This window comes from Lonchura striata, chromosome Z, assembly GCF_050655825.1.
Source record: "Lonchura striata isolate lonStrDom1 chromosome Z, ASM5065582v1, whole genome shotgun sequence".
Classification (NCBI taxonomy): domain Eukaryota; kingdom Metazoa; phylum Chordata; class Aves; order Passeriformes; family Estrildidae; genus Lonchura; species Lonchura striata.
Window position 1 is genome coordinate 31,154,992 of NC_140740.1, and position 19,890 is coordinate 31,174,881.

Below are 19,890 nucleotides of genomic sequence, written 5' to 3' on the forward strand. Positions count from 1 at the left end.
CATTTGGATGTTGAACCATTGAATGTAACTTTTTGGATGATGTCATTCAACCAGTTCCTTAGCTGTCAGACAGTCCATCCTTTTTGCTATGTTGTGTCAGAGGCCTTACAGAAGTTAAAAGTAGAGGACATCAGTTGCTCTTTCCTTGCCCTCCACCACAGTCAGTTCACAACAGAATGCCACTAATAGATTTAGTTTGGCACAATTTGCCCTTTATGAAGGTGTGTCAGCTTTCTCTTTTCACCTGCTTGTCATTCATGTACCTTGATATCTTCCAGGAGGATCTGTTTCATAATGATCCACTCCATGATATCATCTCTCCAATATTAGAGAAATCGGTTCCTTTTTTTAGCAAAAATAGCACTAAGCAGTTCATCTTCTTACACTTGCAAATACTGACTTGAGGTTTGAACAAAGCTTACTTGTAGAGACATTTGAAATACACCTCAACCTTCACCTCCTGGAATTCTCTTTATCAAGATTATAACAGAAAGGGGAGGGGGTTTATTATTATTTACTTGTCTTTCTAGAGCTTCCAGTTAGCTCCCCAATATGCCATGCAGTTTTGAAAACTTTACAGCGCTGGGAGCAAGTTCTTCTCCGGCGTCTTGAGCTGTATGGAGGTCCACCTCAACATTATATTTCAGTTCATGCTTCTGAAGATGCCCTAGCTGCTGGTCCTGCGTTGCTCCGCCACAAAACTTTACTTGAGCCTACAAACACTCCTTTCAGGTGAGTCTGATTTCTGTAAACACTACTGTAATATCTTTGATATAAATCAAGTGTTAGGTTGTTAGTGCATGTGATAGATTGCAACTTCAATAGCTATGTGAATTGAAGGGTACATGTCAGATTTTGTGCATCTCTGATTCAAAACAAGATCAGGAAAAATGTAGCACAGTTTCTAATTTTTAAAAATTCTTCTGCTTAAACTTAACATAGATTTTGAGTGTCTCCGGAAAAAGTATGCTTGACAATAAAATAAAGAATAAAACATTCACCTTGAGAAATAATTATGGATTAGTGACAGTGAATTACATAATTATCCCACCTTTAGATGTAAAAAAATTACCTCACATCTTTATCAGTATTGTTACCTAAATTCAGAGAAGAAATACTTTTTTTTACTATATTTGCATAGGTATGACTTAACATAGTTGCATGTTCAGCCAGAAAATAGATTTCTGCCTTTTTAATGTTACCGTCACTTGTAGATTTCAGAATACAGAGAGTCTGGGTTTTTATTGTAAAATATTTTGTCATGGTCACACTTCCAGTAATTCAGGTTGATTAAAAGGGACCAGTTTAACATGTATGTGCTCTCTGACATTATTTTAAAATTATGATTTAAAGCAATTTAGAGTTTGATGGATTTTGTCTTGTCTTAAGCAGCTATATATAGCAGTTATATTGGTATCTGTAATTTTTGCTTGAGTGTGCCATTTCTAGGGATAAACATAAACATTTGAGTTCTGATCTGATTCTACAAGTCTTCCAATTTTGTTATAAAAAATCATGGGTGTTTCAGTGAAGTTACACAGCTGATGTGTTTCTAGCAGGAAGTGTTAGTCATTCATTGTCCATGTGAAAGGACCACTCTTTGGGACTTAACAGAAATTATTCACACTGTAAAGAATGAGTTGAACTAATAAATAATCTGTATGCTGCTCTTTCTGTTGTGTAATCTCTTAAAGAGATTTTCTTACTTGTCCCAAGATAGAAGGATAAGATTCTACATATTCTGTTTGTTCATCCTTTTGCACCTCCTCTCACGTGTAGGTTTTCAGGAAGAGGGTATTAAAGTTCTTCCAGATTGGTCTTAGTATACTGTCTATAGCTCTGTAGTTTTGCTTCAGCATTTCTTCTAACTATAGTTTGATTAGAAAGAATATAAAATACTACACTCTTGTATAAGTATGAGCATGATGTATTTATTCAACTTTGTTCTGTAGATCTGGCAGTCATGTTGCACTGTCTGTGAAGAGGCTCTGGCAGTACTTGGTCAAACAGGAAGAAGTCCAGGAAACTTTTATCAGAAATATTTTTACAAAAAAGCGATGCCTAAATGAGGTTGGTATGATATATAAAATGTAGAAAATATTGCAGGTCAATCTGTCAGCTGTCATTTAAGTTACTTGGCTGGCTTGTTTACTTCTGATGCATGAAGGGTTAATGTACTTGTCAACAACTCCAAATCTACAGTACTTCATACAAAAAAACACTTGTCCATTGTTTCATAAAATACAAAAATAATCAGACTTTGACTGTAAAATGACAACTAGCACAATGTTGCTACAGTCAGTCTCTTCTTTAAGATCAATATAAAAGCTGCCTCAAAAGAAGGACAAAATGGACCATTTCCAAGATTAAAACCAGTAATCTAATGAGTCAAAGTAATGAAGTTTTAGTTTGTCCCTACCATACTCATCCTGGCCTTTATCCACTGGTCATGATCTACCATATTATGATTCACTTTTAATAAGAGAAGTGCTCATGCAACAATTACTATTTCTGTCCCTGATTATTTGTCACAGTGTCTAGTTTGAGTCCTGTTCCAGATGCAGTTAAATGGTTTTGAATTTTGGTTCTGTAATGAGCTTTAGGATTTTTGTCTCTCACTTTACTTATTTTTCTTACTTACCCACGCTCTTAATTTTGAAAGAATTCCTGGTATAACAGAAAAACTGTAGCATAGCAGAAATGGAGGAGAAATAAGCAGATGTGAACAAACTAAATATGTAGGAGAAAGAATATTCATGAATAGTAAAGCTGTGGCAGCAGAGAGTTCTGCATGACCTAACCTTTGTCCTCTCACAGCTGGAATATTAGCTTGTTTGGGTGATGTTGGCTAATTGTGTTCACTACAGAGTGCAGTTAGAAGGCAAATTGTTCCTTTTTGCCATTAAAAGGATCATAACACAGCCATGTTATGCTGTATGGATAGATATTTTGGAAAATTTTAGATGTGTTTTATATGTTTCAAGGTAGACTCACAGCTGCACATAGAGTAATTGGCTTTATTTTCTATCTTGTTGCTGATAAAATGTCAGTGTAGATTGTTTATATTTCAAGAAATTTGGCTTTTGGGATGGATTAGGTGTGCTTACAGTGCAGAGTAGGTAAATCAGTGTATTCTGTACAGAAAACAGAGTTTAGAATTTGTTAATTATTCTTACTATATAAATTATGCTCATGTGTGTGCAGCCATGCTGTTGTGTTTCAGTTTTCCTGTGTTGGAGTAAGCAACATGGAATTGAGGATTTTCTTGATACCATGCATTTTATGTCTTACCTTTATGCTCTGTTCTGTGGTGTTTCTTTCATTGGTGAAGTCACTAGAGGAGCACAATGAAACCATGAAAAATTCTGTGGTGGAGGAGCCTGTCATCAATAAGGTACACAGTAATCATTCTCAAATTTATTAGAGCTAGCACAGTTACGAAATTCTTTTTGTCTCAATAGTGCTGATTTCACTTTAAACAAAAGACTTTGCTCGCATAGCAAACAAACGTAAAAATTTTAAAAATCCTTGCAAGGGATTGAATTAAACTGTTTCAGAGTTTTATGTGAAAGTTAATTATCTTAGCTGCATCAACTAGGTACAAACAATAGCTATTATCAACTTCTGTATCTTGGCCGAGTGAAGAGCTGAGATTTGCCCAAGCGACAAAAATTCAGTAGAAGTATGATACACAATACATACACAACTTTTGATCAGTATGAGCTACCATAGCTGCTTTTAAGTGAAGGTGGTGAGCTGCACTTAGAGCAGTTCATTAGCATGATAGGAGTTTGCTACTGAAAGCTTTCACTAAGCCTTATTTTAAAAATGGTGATAAATCAACCCATATAACAGTATTTTTGCAACTGTCTTAAAAGATTGGTGTGACATACTAAAAAGGTAGAATACTATGGCTAGGTACTCAAATTAATACCATATTCCTTTCTTTTACAAAACTAGTGTGAAGACAGAAATGTGAGCACTCTGTGGCTTGGCCTATGTTATTAATATTAACTATGTGATAATGGAGTATTAGCAAGTAGGTATTTGAAACTGGCTGGAGAAAAAATAATTTTAATTTCACGCAGGTTGGTTCATCATAAGACACAAATCATGGTTTTGTGTCTGTTTGCTATTGCAGTTTTGTCCAATGTTATATACATAAAATCAGTGAAGTATCAATTTTATTTTAACTTTAAAAAATATATTCTACTTCTTGGTCTGTAACAACTGTTGTTTTAGACTTTGTAAAAGACCTTTTTCAATTATTTGACAGAAAAATAATACTGTTTTTCAAGTAAAATATTGTTGTTTAGATCTTTTAAAGCACAGAAAATTAAGAATTTGAAGATGAGAGGCTGGAAATAGTTCTGACAATTCTTTAGAGTTTTTTTTTAATTAAATATTACATTTGTAACTCAGGTTTGAATTCTTAGGTCACCATTAATTTGGCAGTGTTATTGTTTTTACTGTAAAATTATTTTGTAACAGTCTATGTCAGTAACCTATCAATTTAATTATTTTGGTGCTGAGTTCTTTAATTTTGAGAAGGACTGCTACAGTGCTGGTAAAGTTTAGAGTTTTGTTGTGTGCTGGCATGTACCTGATTGCATTTTTAAAATACAAAATTATAGACAATATTCAAATCCAGCATTAAATCACATGGAGGAGAAAAAGTGATAGCAAAAGGTTTGTTGTTCTGACATGTACAGGATTCCAGATTTATATAATTGCAATAATTGTGATTAGATGCACTGATGAAGTTCAAATTCATTTTCATGTTTAAGAGCTTGCCTGCACCTTCTTTTGAACTATTTCATCAATTTCAGTGGCAAAAGGTGTTTGCTAAGAGCAATCATAGTCTTAGGAAACTTTTTTGAGAGCAAAACGGTCAACATTCAAAATCAACAGTGTGCTGCATGTAGCCTTACTGGTTTTCAGCACCCCTGAAAAACTTGAAAAATGAACACGGTACTGTAGCTTGTATGACAAATTACTTTTCTCTGTTGCTGTAATAATCTTAACATGGCATGGGAAGCTATGTTATTACACAAACCAGGTTTACGAAAATTGTTACAGGCTATGTTTGTTGAGTTTTCTTTGAATTAAAATTAAGGAGAAAAAATTTCATACGTAATGTTCTTTGGTCTCTGTACTTTCCATAAAAAGTGGTACTGCATGGAAGTTGGCATTTAACTATGCTTTGTTTTTTAAATACAGATAGAAACAAATCTGGGATACCCTGGTGGCAAGGCAAGAATAATCCATAAAGAGTCAGACATCATTACTGCTTTTGCAGTCAATAAGGTGAGTATAAAGGAGGTAGAATAATCTAATTGCCATGTTTTCCACCTGATACATAGGCACATTGTGACTGGCTGAAATAGGCTTTGCTAGCCATCCTGCTGGCTAGCAAAAGTTTTTAGCAGCTACAACTTTTAGTGGTCCTTCTGTAAAGCACTTCAAAATTACCTTTTCATGAACATGAAGTTCTACTACAAATTTTTCTTTTTCTATTGTGCAGTGGATTGATTGAAGGGAGAGGTGACTTCTACTTTTTTTTAGGCTTGTGTGTAGGAGTATTTGTCCTTTTCTATCAAACAGGAAGTAATCTTTTCTTCTCCGTTCAGCTATGTAACCCTTCAGAACTGGAGGAGGGGAGCCTGCTTGCAAGTCTTGTAGTATAGTTGCCTATTGCTTATCCTCTGAGAAAAGCAAGGAGATAATTGAGCTGCTTGAGAGGTACAAGATGCAGATAGTGGATGATACTATCCCTGATGCAAATAAGTTTAGAAAGGGAAATGTCAGGTATAAATATACATAGATTTGTAGATATAAATGTTTGGAGGTTGTAAATTAAGTGTACATTTTTGAGAGCAACAGTACCATAACCAGAAAAAAATTGAATAAGTCCATTTTTAGGGTTTCCATTTGCATCAGTCTTTCTCTATGCTATTTTTTCAGGCAAATCGGAACTGCATTGCAATAGCATCAAGTCATGATATTCAAGAATTGGATGTTTCTGCAATTTTAGCTACGCAAATTTACACCTGGGTCGATGATGATATGGAAATAGAAAATAAAGGGTATATGTTCTTTGTTTTCAATATCACACTTGACTGTGCTTATCAGAGTAACAAAACATGGTATTTACTGTTGCTGTTACTGTCGCTGTTACTGTTGCTGTTCTGAATCTTAATTTGAAATGTTATCTTAATTTCTAGGGCTGATGATTTCCTAGTTATACATGCTCGTGATGATCTTGTAAATGTTCAGGGAAGCACTCCTTATACTCACAGTAATCCTGGCACACCTATCAATATGCCTTGGCTTGGTAGTACACAAACTGGCAGGGGTGCATCTGTGGTAAGTCACTTGTCAAAGATTAGCTTTATGTATTCTATCTACTTCCCTCCTATTATCTGTTCAATCTTGTTTGTTATATTTTGCAGTAGAATATAACCTAAATATATATCACTTTTATATAACTAAATATAACCTTTCTGTGTAACTGAGGCAAGCTGGATTTTATTTGTAACAATTAATAGGTTAAAATACGGCACAGAATTTAAGGGACAACTAAACAGGAAAAGTTTTCAGTCAAGTGATATATGCTTTTTTTAAAAGCATTATCTAAAAGCAAAGAATCAGGATTTGGGTAAGAAGTTAGATTATGAATTCTTCTTTAATGACTTGAAGCCAAATGGTCTATATAAAAAGCATGTATCTAGCAGGTTTTGGAATATAAATTCATAAGGATTTGGTAGAAATATTTACATGAAATTTTGTGGTAGATTTTATTTTAAGCATAATCTTCATCTTCATTCTGAGCTTCAGAAACAGATCTTGTGTCTGGAATGAAGCTTGGCCCTGAGCGAAAGGCCATTAGGTTAGATTTAATTCTGCTCAAATGATAATTGTAGCCTGGCTGTTGACATTCTTATCTTAGTTCCTGTGGAGCAGAGATGCAGATCTGTTGATCAGCTGACAGAGATGCTCATTTGGAGACACTTAAGCAGACTGAGATGGTTGTACAAGACCCCAGTATCTCAGTTCTTCTGCTCATGGAATGCAGAAAGTAGAGTTTTCCTAAATAACCAAATGCATTAAGTCTTGAGACTTGACTGTATGTGGTGTCATTTAACAATTCAAAACAAGTTTATAACTGGTGGCAAAATTAAGTTACCATATGTTAATTAGTATTGTTGTTGACTTGAAAATAGCTGACCAAATAGGAGGAGTAAATAAGGAATAAGCATTATAAGATTGATAATGTTTTCCACATATAGAAGTGGGTATTGTGCCAGTACCTACACCTCTGCCTTCACTTTAGGAACTACTGATCCTAGGTGCCAGTGTTGCAGCTCTGCTATTACCATAAGGTCTCTTGTGCAAGTATTCATGAATGCCTTTGCCACTTTCTCTTCTCACTTTCATTTTATAAATATATATATAAGTACATACAGAATTTTTGTGTTTGTGTATTTCTCAGCCTTAAGTAATTGTGTAATATGTTAATGCAAATGGTATTTACATGGCCTTTTATTTTGCATGCTGTAAAACTTTCTTCCCAAATATATTTGGCTATGCTTGTATTGAAAGCTTCTGCTGTTAAACTTTGGATCTGAATTTTGTCTGGCATATTGCTTGACTGTGGCCGACAACCCGCCACAGCATAGAACAGCACCTCAGTAGGGAGGGAAGACAGAAGTACCTAATGAAGGACAAAGTAAATGAAGGAAAAAATAGGGAATCTCCAGAGGAAATAGTGTTGCTATGGAAGAACTGGAGCCTGGACGAAAAGCAGCTTCCCTAAGACCTTTCCTTTGCTACTATTTGCTACTTTGTTCCTTCAGATACTACTGATTCTTGATGTCATCTTTGCTTTTCCATAAAGTGCAGCCCATTTAGTAGTTGTAGCCCGCTGTTTTGTACCACTACTGGCTTTTCAATCTCATTCTTTGCTTCACTTTCATCAGCAAGGGACACTCAGGCAGTTAAAAATTTTATTAGCTCTATGTTTTTTCTGTCATTCTTCCCTGTTCCCTGTTACACAGCTCATAGAAGGTAAGGAAGGCCTGACACTTCAGCACAGTCTGTTTACACAGTTCTTACAGGAGGTGTTTGTAAGACAATGCTGAAGGAAATAGTTTGTACCTACAGTTCTGAAACACAGGCAGTATTACCAACAGCTTGTCATACAAGTCAGTGTAACTGATACCACAATTTAACAGTTTAACAATGAGTGGGCTGGAATTAAAAGGTTAAAAGTGCATTTTTAATTTTCAGTCTTAATGTACACTAAGGCACAAAGCACCCAACTGTCCAGTAAAGCAACCAGTGTTCTAGCCATCAGCTGTTCTAAGGGCAAACTGAGAGCTAACAGTGTCAAATGTCAGTTACATTAATAATGGAAGTATTTGCATTTTATAATTATACTTCTCTTCTAACTTGGAGAAACTGTACCAAAGAGTTCTGTTAGTGTAGCCCTTCAAAGGCACATTTCTGTAAATTTGCATTTTTCCAAAGCATAATCCAGCAGGGGTTAGGAGATCATGATGCATGCTTATCTGTTGAATGGAGTACGATGACTTCGGTTAACTTCTGGGTAGAAGTTAGTAGCTGTAAAACTTAATGCAGCCCTCCATTTTAGTGAAGAAATAGAGTGACCATGAATTATTGTTATTCCATTTATATACAGAAGAGAAGTTGTGAGTTTAGTTGTTTAGTTGCAATTATAAGTGCATGCTACTCTGTAAATGTTTGAAGAATGTCATTCTCTGTTGCCCTGAATTTTAAAATGTATATATAGTTTCACCAAACCATTTGGCTTTTTCCTTGACATTCAAAGTACTTAGAGAAAAAGAAAGGGAAATACATATTTCACTATCACATATTTTATCTTTAGAAAGTGTTTTGGAATTAACTTGAATAACTGAGGGGCACAAGGCTTTCTCTTCAACAGTGATAAAACTTTGAGAATTGAAAGATATAAATCTGCTTCCAAAATGTAATTAAGAGGATTGCGGTTATTACACAACTCCAAACCCAGGGAAATTTTTACAGGAAAGTAAATTATTTCCTTTTTGAGTACTTTTCCTCATTTTTGTTTGCAAACTGATAGTTCAGAAGATGTTTCTTTTAAACTCTATTGATCGTATTTAGGAATATGAAACACATGAAAATATATAATTTCTGCCTCCTTCCAGTTGACACCCTGATAAATTTGGAGGCTTGGGATGAATAGCATAATTGAAATACCTCATCACTATCTACTGCCCCATGATAAAGCAGCATTAAAATACACTACAAAATCTACAGCAGTTGAAAGTCACAGTTGGATTCAGTGATGTTAAAGGTCTTTTCTGACCTAAACATTTATCTGAAAGTGGGTCAGTGCCAGCTTGCTGTTGGTGGGTGGTAAGGGATAAGCTGCTGTGTTGAAGATGAGTGCCCTGGCAGCAAAATTTCATATGTGCTCTTATTTGAAGTTAACACCTGCCATAAATACATATCTTGCCCTTCTCAAATGTTGAGGTAGATAATACATGCATGAGCAAACCAAATCCAACAATTCTCTGAGGAGAGTCCTCAAAGAAGTCAGATACTTTTGAGAGTTATTGGGGAGTAAACTAATGAAAACTAAACTTTAACATACATTAGGAGAAAGAAAAGAAAGGAAGAGACAACACAGGCACAGATGTATTTCATTGATTAAAAAAAAAAAAATCTTGCTCTTTTTCCTTTTGTGTTTTGAACATATTATTTAAATAGATGGGGTTTAAATATAATTGTCTAATGTCTCCAGTCCTCTTTGTACATTGAATTCTTCCCAGTAGGAATTAATAAAATAAGAGGAAAAAAAAATTGGGTGATATGCCTAGCTCAAAGCAGATTTTGGAACTTAGGAACAAACATGCTACTGAAAGTTCATTGGACCTGTATTTGCAAAATTATAAATATATTTGAAGAATTTTTTATTTATTTACTTATTTTATACCAGTTACATGGTGTATTGCTTATTCTGGATGGTCACAAATAGCCACTTTTCAATCAATGGCAGTAAGTTAACTAGGATTGAAAATAGATATATTCCTTCCTATTTTTTCCTTCTGTTAAAGTTTGTTTACCTCTTTCTTTACATGCTTCTGCCTTTCTCTTGCTTATCTTACAATATTCAGGAATATTCCAATAAATTTAATGGAATCAGAAAGGAATTGGCAAGAAAAGAGGTAAGACTGCAGTCTAAGGAGTGTTTATATTTGGAGCCATACATTTCTGAAGCAAAAGTTTAATATTTATCTAGATGTATAAACTTGCTAAAGTTTTAACATCTACATTAATCGTGGAAGACACAGATTTCTGTCTGAATCTTTAAACCCTGTACTTGTTTTCACAGGAATTTTGGTAGGAAACAACCATCTGCATTCACTAATTATTCTCTAGTTTGATAACTTTTTGTTCAGTAATACTGTTTTTTTTGTATGTTGAACAGATGCTCAAGAAAGCTATTAATAATGTCAGAAGAATGGCTTCTCATCCAACACTGCCATATTGTAAGTTCAGGTTCTTATAAAAAACAGAAAGGTTATCAAAAGATTATATATTTCTTACTCATCTGTTTCTTAGTGTGTTGCTATTTTATACTAGAACAACAACCTATTATATTTTGAAAGTTCTTTATAAGCCATACTTCCTGAAACTATTTTTCATTTTAAAAAACAATATTGGAGATGTAGAATAGCCTTTAGAAAAGGCAAAAAGTACTGTATTTCTCTCTTATTTGTGACTAAAATGATAGTAGAAAAAAATGTGTTATTATCTCCAAGTACATATTTTCATATTTCAGAGCATCTAAATACAAATCTTCAAATAACGAGCAACATGACTTTGATGTGTGCTCCTACACCAAGATAGATACTATGGCATAATTTTGGCACTAGTTGTTTTGAGATAGTATGAGTTTTCTTTAAATCATAAAAGCTACAACTCTTGTGAAAGGTCACATCAATATTTTCTGTTGCAGACCTGACAGGTGCTCAGGATGGAAGTGTAAGAATGTTTGAATGGGGTCATGCGCAGCAGATCACATGTTTTCGATCTGGTGGCAACTCAAGGGTAACTCGAATGCGATTCAATTACCAAGGAAATAAGGTAACTGACAAAATGCTTCTGTAAGCCTTCTCTTCTCCCCTCCCCCAGAATACTTGCAAATTAGCAGAAGCATCACATGTTTGTAATTTAAAGTATTTTTTCAAAATTGTGGGGGTTTTCTCTGCAGTACATACTTATGTATTTACTATTTCTGTATATTTTCAGTTTGGAATTGTTGATGCTGATGGATATATAAGTCTATATCAGACAAACTGGAAATGTTGTCCACTTACTGGAACTTCACCTAAGCCATATTTGGTAAGCTGAATGATAAATTAGTTTCCATAAACTTGCATTGTGTTCCCTAACTTCTTTCTCCATTCAGAATAGCTAGGAGAGGTTAAGGATTGTGATGTTAACCAGTATTAATCAAGATTAAGTTATGTATTGCTACCATCCTGTGGTCTGTATGACAAATTCTTACACTCTAATAAAACTTGTTAAGTGGAGAGTGGAAAATGTAACATGAGATCTGAAATAACTTTAATATTCATTGAGACTTGTCAATAATGGTCACTTGTCAATTAATGGATAGTTACATAGGGCTGCAGAGTATATTTCCATGAAAAATTAAGAATCTTATAGGCATACCAATACCTTTGTATCCTATGTTCTTTAAATTTCTTATTAAATACCTTTTCTTCTCAAGGAAGTTTAATATTACCTGTTTTCACAAAATAGATTATTTTTTAATTAATAATTTAAAACTGCAATTTTTCAGACATGGCAATGTCATAACAAAACAGCCAATGACTTTGTTTTCATCAGTTCATCATCTTTGATAGCTACAGCAGGATTTTCTTCTGACAACAGGTAAGATCTGTTGTGGTAATTCATAAAAGTGAAGTGGTGCCATATTTTCTCTCCTTTCCCCCACTTTGTGGGTTTTTTTTATGATTCATCTTAAGCAGTTTAAGAGTACTTCTGCTTGATTTCTTTCTTGGTGGGAGAGGGACAGAAGCAATGTTTGCAGCTAAATTGACGTGCCTATTAAGAGAGCTTTCATGAGGAAGCACAAATATCCTGCTCATGTTTCCTATGAAGAGGAGAAGTAGAAAGAGAGGTCCTGAGTGATTTAGCTGGGAATTCAGTGAGGGGTGTGTGGGAATGATTTAAAGCTGTTCCAGGGAAGGTCTGGCATGAGATTGGACATCAAGAAACATTTTATTACCAAGAGGTTCAGACACTGGAAAAGGCTTCCTTGAGGTCAATCCCCAAAGTCTGTCAGAGTTTGAGGCATTTCGACAATGCCCTTAATAACATGCTTTAACTTCTGGTCAGCCCTGAAGGTGCCAAGTGGGTGGATTACATGATCCTTCTTGGCCCCATCCAGCTGAAATATTCTGTTCTGTTCTATGCACTTGAACCTGTTGTAAATTATTTTATAGCTCTGGGGAATTTGCATAGCTCTAGAGAATTTGTGTAGCTCTTCATTTCTCATTTGTTTTCATAAGTAAGTATTGATCAAAAAATACCAAAACCTGCTAAGCTACAGAAGATAGTTAACATTAATGCTTTATGGAGATAGCCAGTTGTAAAATACTTAATGTAGATGGCATGTCCTTGCAGTATATGATAAACTATGGAAGTAATTTGGGGTCTGCTCAGATATCATCGATTCTATTTGCAGTGCTTTATGCCTGAAACAACCTTTTTGAGGTACAGGTGGCTTTTCAGGAGTTCAAAATACCTTAGAATATCTGTTGCTGATTTAAGCCATGTTTTTTTCTACAGAAATATTTGTCTTTGGGATACTCTGGTTTCTCCTACAAACAGCTTGGTGCATGGTAAGTAAAATACAGCAACCAAAATGTTTGACCATAGTATTAAAAAGTGTATTTTTGGGTATATCTTTATGAAAGAAGATTACTTAAGGAAGTAATTTTAACATTGACAGTAAAACATCTTTCACCGTTCTGTGTGAGTGCACCAGCGGCAGGATAAAACCAGATTCTTCAGAAATTACCTGGTGTTCTATATGGATGATTGATTTCATGGACATGAGCCCCCCTTCCTTTGCATGCCTTCTGTCCTTGGACCGCAAGTGCAAGCCAGACATTTCTTTTCCTTTTTAAAAGGCTCTGGGCAGCTTCTGCTTCAGAACAGTTATTCCTCTAAGTAGGATTTTGGGGGTGCAAAAATTATTTAGCTCTGTTTCATTAGTTTTATTTGTTGCAACTAATACAAGAAATGCATTTCAATATCTGAAATATGGAATTAAGATCGGAGAGTTGTGAACTCCTTGTACTTAAAGTATGGTGAATGCCTGAATGTATGTGAGAGACATATGGAATTTCTAAATGTAAATTCATAAGCCCTTTGAACTAAAAATACAGCATACCAAGCTGTATTTTGATAATTGTAGTTTTCATTTTTTTTTTTACTCCTTTAGGGGAGTGGACATATCCAAACAAATGTAAGAAGAAACAAATTAGCAGTAAAATGACCAATGGAAACTTGCAAGATATTTGTGCAAGTAGTTTAGGAAGAATTTCTGATGGTCATTATATGACTTGAAAAACCAAATTATATTACTTAAAATAACAAATATGTTACTTTAGTAGTAGATTATTAAAATAATGTGTTTCTGGTCAAGGATCAATAGTTTGTGGTTACACAGGGATAAAAATAAGTACAATTTTTTGTTAATACAGATTTTAATTGCTTAATTTGAGAATATGGCAGCTTTAAAATGTCTGATGGGAACTTGGGTTTACATGTAAATTGGTATTGCAATAAGTAGGCTAGTTGTGGTCAACTGGAATACAGCATCAAAGTCACTGTTGCTACTGTCTTGAACTAGAGGCTGATGGAAAATATGAGTTAGTATAGTGTTTTATTAGAATTACTTTCCTTTGGCTTTCAGCTTTTATCTGTCATGATAGTGGAGCAACTGTGCTAGCATATGCTCCAAAACACCAGCTGTTGATATCTGGAGGCAGAAAAGGCTTTACCTGTATAATTGATCTTCGCCTAAAGCAGCAGCAGCAGTTACTCCAGAGTCATGATTCTCCAGTCAAAGCAATTGCTGTTGATCCTACAGAAGAGTATTTTGTCACAGGATCTGCTGAAGGCAACATAAAGGTATTCATGAGGGGGAGGTAGCAGAAGTACTGTGTACATTCAGAAGGAATCTTGTACAGGTGTGGAACAATCAGATGTCATATATACTGCATTCATTCTCAACTCTGACTTTCATGTTTATGTATTTAATTATGAAATGTCAGTGTTAACCTCTTCTTAATGGATTCCTCCTTTTAATTAGTGATACTTTAGTGTCTCTCTCTATATTGCTTATTATAGTAAATAAGTACTAGTATTCTATAAATGTGTCTTTACAGATTGCTGCTTATTCTTCTTCTACAGTTAGTGTCAGAAAAGTAAATGCAAAATGTAGTACAATTCTACACAATTCACTGTTGATTATTTTAAGATCATGGTAATTTTCCTTTTAAGAGATTGATGTTTTGGTGCTTTTCCAGGTATGGAGTCTGTCTGCATTTAATCTTCTTCACACTTTCATCAATGAGCATGCTCGACAGTCTCTCTTCAGAAACATTGGGACAGGAGTAATGCAAATTGAAACAGGACCAGCAAATCACATATTCTCCTGTGGTGCTGATGGAACAGTAAAGATGAGAATCTTGCCTGATAGATTCAGCCCTTTAAAGGATATGTTAAAAAATGATGTGAAGTTTATGATCTAAGTTTTTCTCAGAACAGTGAATAACATTCCCCTTCTGCCATCCTTGAAAATATTTTTCCTGGAGCTAACCAACAATGCAGATGCACAATGATAGCTTGTGATACAAAGATGTTTTGGTTTTTTCCTTTCTCCCCTTCTGCCCCCAACCCCCTATTTATTAATATCCTGGAGCTTTTAGTCCCTGATGCACTAATGCCTTAAAGATTAAAAGGTCCTTCAGATTTTGATCATTGCCTAAAATAAAAGCTAAATATGACTCCAAATTACATAGTTATAATTTATAAAGATGTTGCTGAAGTGGTTTACTCTTCCTTTTGAGGTAATTACACTCTCATCTGGAGTGTACCCTTCTGGGCATGACCTCTGCTTATATTCAACATCTTACCAACTTGTAAAAGTATGTCAGTCCTGATGGAAACCTTAGGTAATGTTTTTTCACTGTGGCAGCCATAACTGTCTCTCTTCTCAATTTGTTTAGTCAGCCAACAATAAAAATGTATACCTATGTGCAGAAGAGAAACAAAGTCTCCAGGAGTAAATATTCCTGGTTATGCAGACATTCATATAATGAACCACTTTTTCTCTCCATTCCTGAAATCCAGGCTGTTTACCTCTTTTGCTGATCTCCTTCCTCTCATCTAGAGATAAAAAACTGAAGGACGTTCTGTAACTTGTCTTCTGTTCTATAGCTTGAATCACTGCCATCAGGATGGCAGGCTGACCTTTTAAAAATAAATGTATTTTTAACCCTGAACACTCCCTTTACAAAACTAAAATGTAAATATGAATGGATATCTTCCTAGTAAAATAGTCAAGATTATGTGTGAAGCCTTAGACTTGATCAAAAAGATACAGGAAGATACTGCTTTAGGATATGGTGCTAGAATTTCTTCAGAGATTTATTTAGATGTCTGTAGAGTGAAAAAAAGAAAAACCCAACCTAATTTATTTTTACATTTTTTTCTGGTAAGACTTTTATTTAGCCCAAATATAGTCCATTCTTAGCACTTACATTCTTTTATTTCTGTTTTTTCTAAGTACTTTTAAAAAGAAAAGTAGTTCAACTGCAAAGTACTTCTGCACTGTCAGTCTTTCTTTCTTGATGTTTATGTTTACATCTGGTGTCAGATGAAAGAAAATAAACTGAGCAGGATCGATGTAGAGAGATTTTTTTTGCCAAAATATTTAACTGCATAACTTAAATATTTGACCAAATTATTAATGCACAAGGCCATTTTTTTTAAGTCAGCTAAACTGTTTGTTTACTTTTGGTTTGCTTTTCCTTACTTGACAGTTGACAAAGGTTTAATTTGTAAATTAGATGTGAGGCTGGATTACTTGAATGCCAATGGTGTACTTTTTGCTAAAAGATATTTTGTTAAATAAAGCACCAAGATATTAACTGTAAAAGAAAGCTGACAAATTAGGAACTATGGGGATAAATAAAGCATAGCAGAAATGAAGGGCTTGTATAATGAACTATGTAACATTCTCAGGATGCTTTTATCTTAAGAATATAAAGTTGTTTAAAAAGATTTTGTAAAATGTATTAAGGTCATTTTAAATGTATGTTTCGCAAGTTGCAGTGCAAACACTATGAAGGTTTTTATGCACATAACCTGAATTTTCAAATTGTGCAATAACAGAATGTGAATGTTTTGCCATGAAGAAGCATGTGATAGCATTTCAAACTGGTACAGCTGTTCAGTGATTCAATTGTAATTGTTCTTCCTTAACACTTAGAGATTGGAATTGAACATGATTTCAAAACAGTTTAAGTACTGTGATGGACCAGAAAAGTTACTAAAAGTGACACCACCTTACAAAATAGACTTGCCCAATGAGTATGAATTATCTGCTCAGGGCTGAGTTTCTAATACTTTCTATTCTTGTGGAAGGAAATCAGGGGGATAAACTGTAGCACACTGCTTTAGAATCAACTTAAACTGTAACTTTGTAGCTGCTTTATATAAATGTGTCAGTTTTATACACTCACTGAACTAACAAAGTTACATGTGCAAAAATCATGGCAGTATTATATAATTAGGTCCTTGATGTTTTGTCCTTAAATATTTTTATCGTATTAGCTTTAATATTTCAAGCTCTAATCTGTTGTACTGGCAATCACAAGAAGCTGTCTTACCATCTGCAAACTGAGCAGATTTTAAATGCAATTTGCCATGACATACAATGTTGTCATTTTTCTGAATAAAGCTGCACTTTGAGAAATCCTGGCAAACTTAGGCTTATACCAGAAAATTACTGACCTTGACCAGGCATTTTCAATAATGTTTATAGTTACCATAAGCTATTCCTGAAACTAAATTATGTAAAATCACAGTGTATTTGCCACACCTTTATAATCTTTCCAATAAATCCTGCAGAAACTCAACTTTCTACAGTTCCATGTTGCTGCTATTTCATTTACAAATCGGTTGTTCACTTGCATATTGTTCTTTGATGTTTAACTATTGTAAGACAAATTGTCAGCTTTCTTGTAATGATGGAGTAAAAATGAGTTAAATTCTGTTGTATGTGAAATTTCTAAAGGGACACTCTCAACTTTGAATCTAGTCATTGGAGAAGAACTGAACTCAGAATCCTCTGGCTGTTGCCCTTAACTTCCACTGACTTTTGTCCTCCAGCAATTAATGCTTTTTCCCTGTTGCTATGCAAATTACTCAAACTTAAGGGTACTAGAGCTTACAGAGGTCCCAGCGCTTACAGTAGCCATGTGTACAAATTAAATGTAAAATTTGCTTTTGACAGTGCTTAATCAATAATACTGTTTTGTCCAGACAAAATAATTTAGCTTGTAGTTGATAATGCCCCTTTTAAATATCATTAAATGGGAGCTGTGACTTATGTTTGTATTTGTAGCAGTACATAATACTGTCAGTGTGTCATTCTTGTGTTGCTAACTGATTCTGTTACCTTAGACACATGATCCAAGTTCTTCATGATTACTTCAGCAACTTGTGGAAGTTAAAACTCTGGCCATCTAGGTACTTAAACTGGCTTGCTGGGTGACTTTACACCAGAAAATTCTCAGCTGACAGCTGACATTGCAGGATGTTGATGGAGAAAGGTGGAAAAAATGCAGATTTTGTACTGCATCAGGGTGGTGCAGGGTGAGGTCATACATGTTCTACTGCATTTTAGGAACCTCAGAACCAGTTGCAGGAAATAAACTATGGAGATATCCTGCACTAGGTACCCCCTTCCTATTAAGAGCACCCAATGTTAGATTAGATGCAATAGTTATTAAAAAAGCAACAGTGATTAAGGGGAAATAAGCTTGGAGATTATATATTCTCCAAGGTAATTATTTTCAAATGTTTATTTTTACTAATGATAGCAAAACCATCGGTAATGGTTCGGCATATTGATCAAACTACTTTCTATAAAATAAAGAGATTGATTTACCAAGTTTCATAGTGTTTCTTATTCCTAGCTCTAAAATATGGATGATTTTTTTTTTTTTTTTTAATGCCTTATGGTCTCACACTTTATCTTTTTCTAACTTCCTGGTGTTTGGGAGGGGGACCGATTGCTGGGAGTTTGTTTTTGTGGGTGTTTTGGTTTTGGTTTTTTTTGTTTGTTTTTTGTTTGGGTTTTTTTTTTTTTTTTTTTTTACATATAAGTAACAAAACTGAGCAAAATGAAATTATTTTGGAGTGTAATGAGGCTGATGCAGTATTGGCACTTTCTGTTGTCTGCCACAACTTGACTTTTGAATCCTTTTTTGTTTCATTTAAGCTTGAAAACCTTGGTCTTGGGGAGCTTTATCCACCTCTAGCAGATGTACAAGTATGAATGCATTTGTTATGATCTGGTAAGTGAGAGATGCCCAAATTAAGGAGCAAACAAGGCGAAATGCTAGTTCAACAATACTGACTTTTATTTGTAGCTTTTAGTGTGTAGGGGAAAGAGAGTGCCAGCAGAAGACAGTCACCACCCACATATCCTTCAGTGTCCTGTTGATCCTTTTTCATCCTGGGCTTCTCAGTGGGATGAGGGGACCTAATTCATACTTATTTTGGTAAGTTCTATGCAGGAAGGGGTGCTGGGTACACAAGATGAAACTGACTGAAATTTTTTCACTGACTATGGCAGTTCACTGACTGAAAAGTTTTCACTAGGTGTTTTAGCAAACAAAGGAATCCATGCTTATTGGCTACAAGTTGCATAGTTCTCTAGTTAGTATCCTATCTTCTGGTTAATGATTCCATTGCTTCCTGTACTAATTAGTTCTTTCTCTTTTTTTGAGTCAATGGATTTCTTGGATTGCACTGTTGCTGAATTGGATTTATTGGTGTCTTCCTTATCTTCCTCGTGGTCTCCGAATTTGGCATTTTTTGTATCCCTCAACAGTAGTACATCCTTCTTTTCAAGCTTTGTTAACCTCCCCATAGGTAATTGAGCAGTATTGCCTTTATTACAGCCCATGGGGCTGGTATCCACAGGGGAGCTCTGGAGCCTGTTGGTGGTTGCAAAGGCCGTCTGTCCCATAACTTGGGATGTTCTCTCTTCGTCAATGAGCTGCTGCTTTGCACAGTCTGTCCCAGCAGTGATGTACGGACCAGATTCTGCTAACCAGATTTTGCCTCTGCCAGCCTCTGGAATTAGCACCTTCCTGGCACAAGTTCCCCATCTCTCTGGCCTAATACTGTTCAAGATTTTAACTCCTGAGCGCTCCTATGTGAGCCATGGGCAAGAGCAAAGCATGAATCTCGTCAGGCTCGCAGCAAGCTGCTGCCAAAACCGCCTCTGCATGCAGCTCGGTAGACGCAGGCGCTTGCATGCAGGGTTTGGTAGCTGCCGCTTGTGCGAGAGGCTGGCGCGGCGCTGGAGCGGCCCCGCCCCGGCCGGGGCGAGCGCGGGGCAGGGCCGGGAGCGCGCCCCGCCCGGTCCCGGCGGGGAGCCCCGAGCCGCCGCCGCCCGCTGCCCTCGGCACCGCCGCCGCGCACGCAGTGAGTGCCGCCGTGCGCTCCGCGGGGCCGCGGCCCGTTCCCTCCGCGCACGCAGTG

General features: G+C 35.6%; 2 protein-coding genes and 1 long non-coding RNA gene across 8 annotated transcripts in view; 2 read left to right on the forward strand and 1 right to left on the reverse strand.

The window, feature by feature from the left end:
• LOC146763761 (uncharacterized) overlaps positions 1–5,225 on the reverse strand; it is a 29,365-nt gene extending 24,140 nt beyond the window's left edge. The window contains exon 1 of the long non-coding RNA XR_014951167.1: positions 3,292–5,225. This is a non-coding gene — a long non-coding RNA (uncharacterized LOC146763761). The remainder of the gene's footprint in view (positions 1–3,291) is intronic.
• DMXL1 (Dmx like 1) overlaps positions 1–18,289 on the forward strand; it is a 78,950-nt gene extending 60,661 nt beyond the window's left edge. For 4 of the 6 annotated variants that reach the window (XM_021546233.3, XM_021546235.4, XM_085566409.1 and 1 more), the window contains 14 exons: positions 531–732; positions 1,953–2,070; positions 3,332–3,394; positions 5,221–5,307; positions 5,965–6,086; positions 6,225–6,366; positions 10,182–10,232; positions 10,496–10,556; positions 11,027–11,154; positions 11,320–11,412; positions 11,876–11,967; positions 12,889–12,941; positions 14,021–14,238; positions 14,637–18,289. In XM_021546233.3, coding sequence (XP_021401908.2) covers positions 531–732; positions 1,953–2,070; positions 3,332–3,394; positions 5,221–5,307; positions 5,965–6,086; positions 6,225–6,366; positions 10,182–10,232; positions 10,496–10,556; positions 11,027–11,154; positions 11,320–11,412; positions 11,876–11,967; positions 12,889–12,941; positions 14,021–14,238; positions 14,637–14,861 — 1,655 coding nt within the window. In that variant the 3' untranslated portion in view covers positions 14,862–18,289. The remainder of the gene's footprint in view (positions 1–530; positions 733–1,952; positions 2,071–3,331; positions 3,395–5,220; positions 5,308–5,964; positions 6,087–6,224; positions 6,367–10,181; positions 10,233–10,495; positions 10,557–11,026; positions 11,155–11,319; positions 11,413–11,875; positions 11,968–12,888; positions 12,942–14,020; positions 14,239–14,636) is intronic. The other 2 variants (XM_021546234.3, XM_021546237.3) reach the window with 1 other exon arrangement.
• Positions 18,290–18,743: 454 nt separating this feature from the next.
• TNFAIP8 (TNF alpha induced protein 8) overlaps positions 18,744–19,890 on the forward strand; it is a 56,607-nt gene continuing 55,460 nt past the window's right edge. The window contains exon 1 of the mRNA XM_077790458.2: positions 18,744–19,833. Coding sequence (XP_077646584.2) covers positions 19,308–19,833 — 526 coding nt within the window. The 5' untranslated portion in view covers positions 18,744–19,307. The remainder of the gene's footprint in view (positions 19,834–19,890) is intronic.